The sequence below is a fragment of the Giraffa tippelskirchi genome, chromosome 1, assembly GCF_054371585.1.
Source record: "Giraffa tippelskirchi isolate mGirTip1 chromosome 1, T2T-mGirTip1v1.2.pri, whole genome shotgun sequence".
NCBI classification, from domain to species: Eukaryota; Metazoa; Chordata; class Mammalia; order Artiodactyla; family Giraffidae; genus Giraffa; species Giraffa tippelskirchi.
This window is the reverse complement of record NC_137275.1, coordinates 142691878-142694659: the sequence shown is the minus strand read 5'-3', so window position 1 is coordinate 142694659 and position 2782 is coordinate 142691878. Positions and strand designations below refer to the sequence as shown.

Here is a 2782-nt window from a genome sequence, read left to right as displayed (position 1 = left end):
AGTGGGGAGTTGGTCTCTCCCTTCTCCAGGGGATCTTCCTGACCCAGGAATCGAATTGGAGTCTCCTGCTCCGCAGGCGTGTTCTTTATCAGCTGAGCTACCGGGGAAGCCCCGCAGGCAGCTTAGGAAGGATGTATAATATTATTTATCTTTCCAGCATCATTTGTACCTAAAGCTTCCCGTGTGAGGACATTCTTTTCCTTTACCTCTCCTTGCAGTCTTTAGTATAACCGAAATAAAACAATACTGTTTACATAAACAGTATTCTCTGTAATACTGAGTGCTTCAATGCCGTAGGAACTGGATTTGGTTTATTCACATGTATTCCTTGGTGACAATTACACAGTCTGTCACTCGGGTACTCAATTTATATGTATAATATGAATGGAATGAATGAGTAAATAAATGTAACCACCCACTCTTTAATAAAGTTTTAAAATGGGGTTTGGATTTCACTTTTTGAGTGAAGAAACTCATTTTCTTTGATTTAATAAATATAACAAAGCACAAATGTAATCACATGAAATGGTAAAGATGCTTTAGAAATTTTAATATGATGTACAGATGAAATGTAATTTTATAAATTTCTGAACATTTTAAGTATGTTAAATGCAAGGAGGAATAAATAAATCAGCAACAGATAACCTCAGGGCAGGCATCACTTAAGGACTCATGCCCTACAGCTGAATACTTTTATATCTACTTGCTTATTACTACTGACAAAGTATCAACTAAAGTAATTCAATGAATTTGGTGGCTAAAGCAGAAATCAGAGTCTTCTGAAATGAGCACAGGTGAGTGTACGAGGCTGATGTGGCATCTTGGTCGGTGAGAGTCATCTCAAGGTGACTTCAGAGCTCCACCCAGGTTTCTTATCCTTTTCTGCAAGATGGATGACGAAGAGAGGGCTCTCATCATCTCCACCCTGACGATTTCCCAGGCGCACTCGCTGTATTCCTTCTGTTTCAGGTAGTCACGGATTCCCTGGAAGTACCTCATCACGGCCAGCACGGGGCCCATCCTTCCCTGGTCAGAGGCATCCTCTCCCTTCACCAGGCCCGGGCAAGCATCCAGGTCCTCCAGCTGTTGCATGAGTCCAGCGCGGAGCTGGTCCCGGATGGCCGTGTTCCAGGCAGCAGGGGAGTGCTCTGTCTGTAAGAGGTTGAAGCACTGCTTGAGCATCTCGTGGAGGACAGAGAGGGCCTGGTCCTTCTGGAACTGGCCGCGCTCCAGCATCTCCTGGGGAAGACCGAAGTCTTTTCTGTCCTGCAGACAGGAGCGAGGGGAGAGTCTGCTCATTTGCCGCAGGAGCCTGAGGTTCTGCCTGCCAACCGACACATGGTTCCAAGGCCGGTTACAGCCCAGAGATCCTCCAGGGCTGCAGCTGACCAGCACCAGGGCCATCAGTAGAGAGACCGCGAAAGCCATGGGGAAGATGAGGCTGCTGCTGGCCTGCCTGAGACGGCGTCTGGGTGAACCTTGAGGTAGGGTGTCTGATGACAATCTTTCTAGCAAGGCTTTTAAGTAGGGAAGACGGTACTCATTGTCCGAAAATTTCTCCCTCACTTCCTCATTGTGCTTTCATTTAGATATTACCTATTTGACCTAGAAAATGTAGTCAATCTACACTCTGAAGTTTTACAGTAGAAGTTTAATTTTCCCAATAAACTTTGGATTTGTCAATGAAAATGTGTATCAGTTAGATGAGATACTAAATAAAGGCTGAAGTTATGCAATAATACGAAGACTTATAGACATGTACATAGTTATTATGTACAGATTTAAGTATAATAATAAACATTCCTTCTGTTTGTATTTTGTCAGGAACATAAGTTTTCCTTGATCCTTAACTGCATTTTTCCCTCCTTATCTTACACGTAGGAATTCAGTCACTCAGGCCATATTGATATCTGTATTTTGTTTTCTGTCTCACCCAGGATAAGCTTGTAATTAGGAGTGAGTGAACGACTCAGATGTTTCTGTTCTTTTGAGGACATTCATTCAGGTTCCTGAGATTACATTTCACTGGGGCCACAGGGTCATGAGGAGGGGAGTATTTCCTGCCTAATCAGTAAACCAGGATGACACAGTCATCACGAGTTGCCAGCCCTCCAGGGTGCTCAGGAAGGGGACATACACCTGTGGGCGAACAGCTACCAAGTTGCAGCTACTCCCTACGGTGAGCCCAAGGCAACTCAGGATGTGATAAAATGCAAGATGCAAGAAAATGCAAGGAAAAATGCCCCAGGAGAGCTGAGATGCATGAAAGGAACGTGTTCAGTGAGCCCAGACACTTGCCTCTTCCCATACATGGGGAAAATGCTAAATTCCTTAACTTGAGATAGCTGGTTTTCTTTAATTCACAAAAACGCTTTGATGTTCAGACTACATCCCCGTTCTTGCAAATTCCTGTACAACCTGACGCTTCCCTTCACCTCCTTGGAGCAATTCTCTCAAGGTGAATTGAGAAACTGCCTCCCGAATTCCCTCCAAATAAAGTATAACGCTCATCTTTTAGGTTGTCACTATTTTTCTCTTTTTTGAATTAACTGATTTATTTTATTTGGAGGCTTATTACTTTACAATATTGCAGTGGTTTTTGCCATACATTGACGTGAATCACCCGTGGGTGTACATGTGTCCCCCATCCTGAACTCCCCTCCCACCTGCCTCCCTGTCCCATCCCTCAGCGCGGTCCCGGTGCACCAGCCCTGAGCGCCTGTCGCATTCATCCAACCTGGACTGGCCATCTACTTCACATACGGTAATATACATATTTCAA

At 44.5% G+C, this 2782-nt stretch overlaps 1 protein-coding gene across 1 annotated transcript; it reads right to left on the bottom strand.

Annotated features, from left to right (window-relative positions):
• Positions 1-840: 840 nt before the first annotated feature.
• Positions 841-1428, bottom strand: LOC145537942 (interferon tau-like). The gene has a single exon (XM_081569425.1). It carries the CDS (start codon positions 1426-1428, stop codon positions 841-843), a length of 588 nt encoding a protein of 195 aa, XP_081425551.1.
• Positions 1429-2782: the final 1354 nt, after the last annotated feature.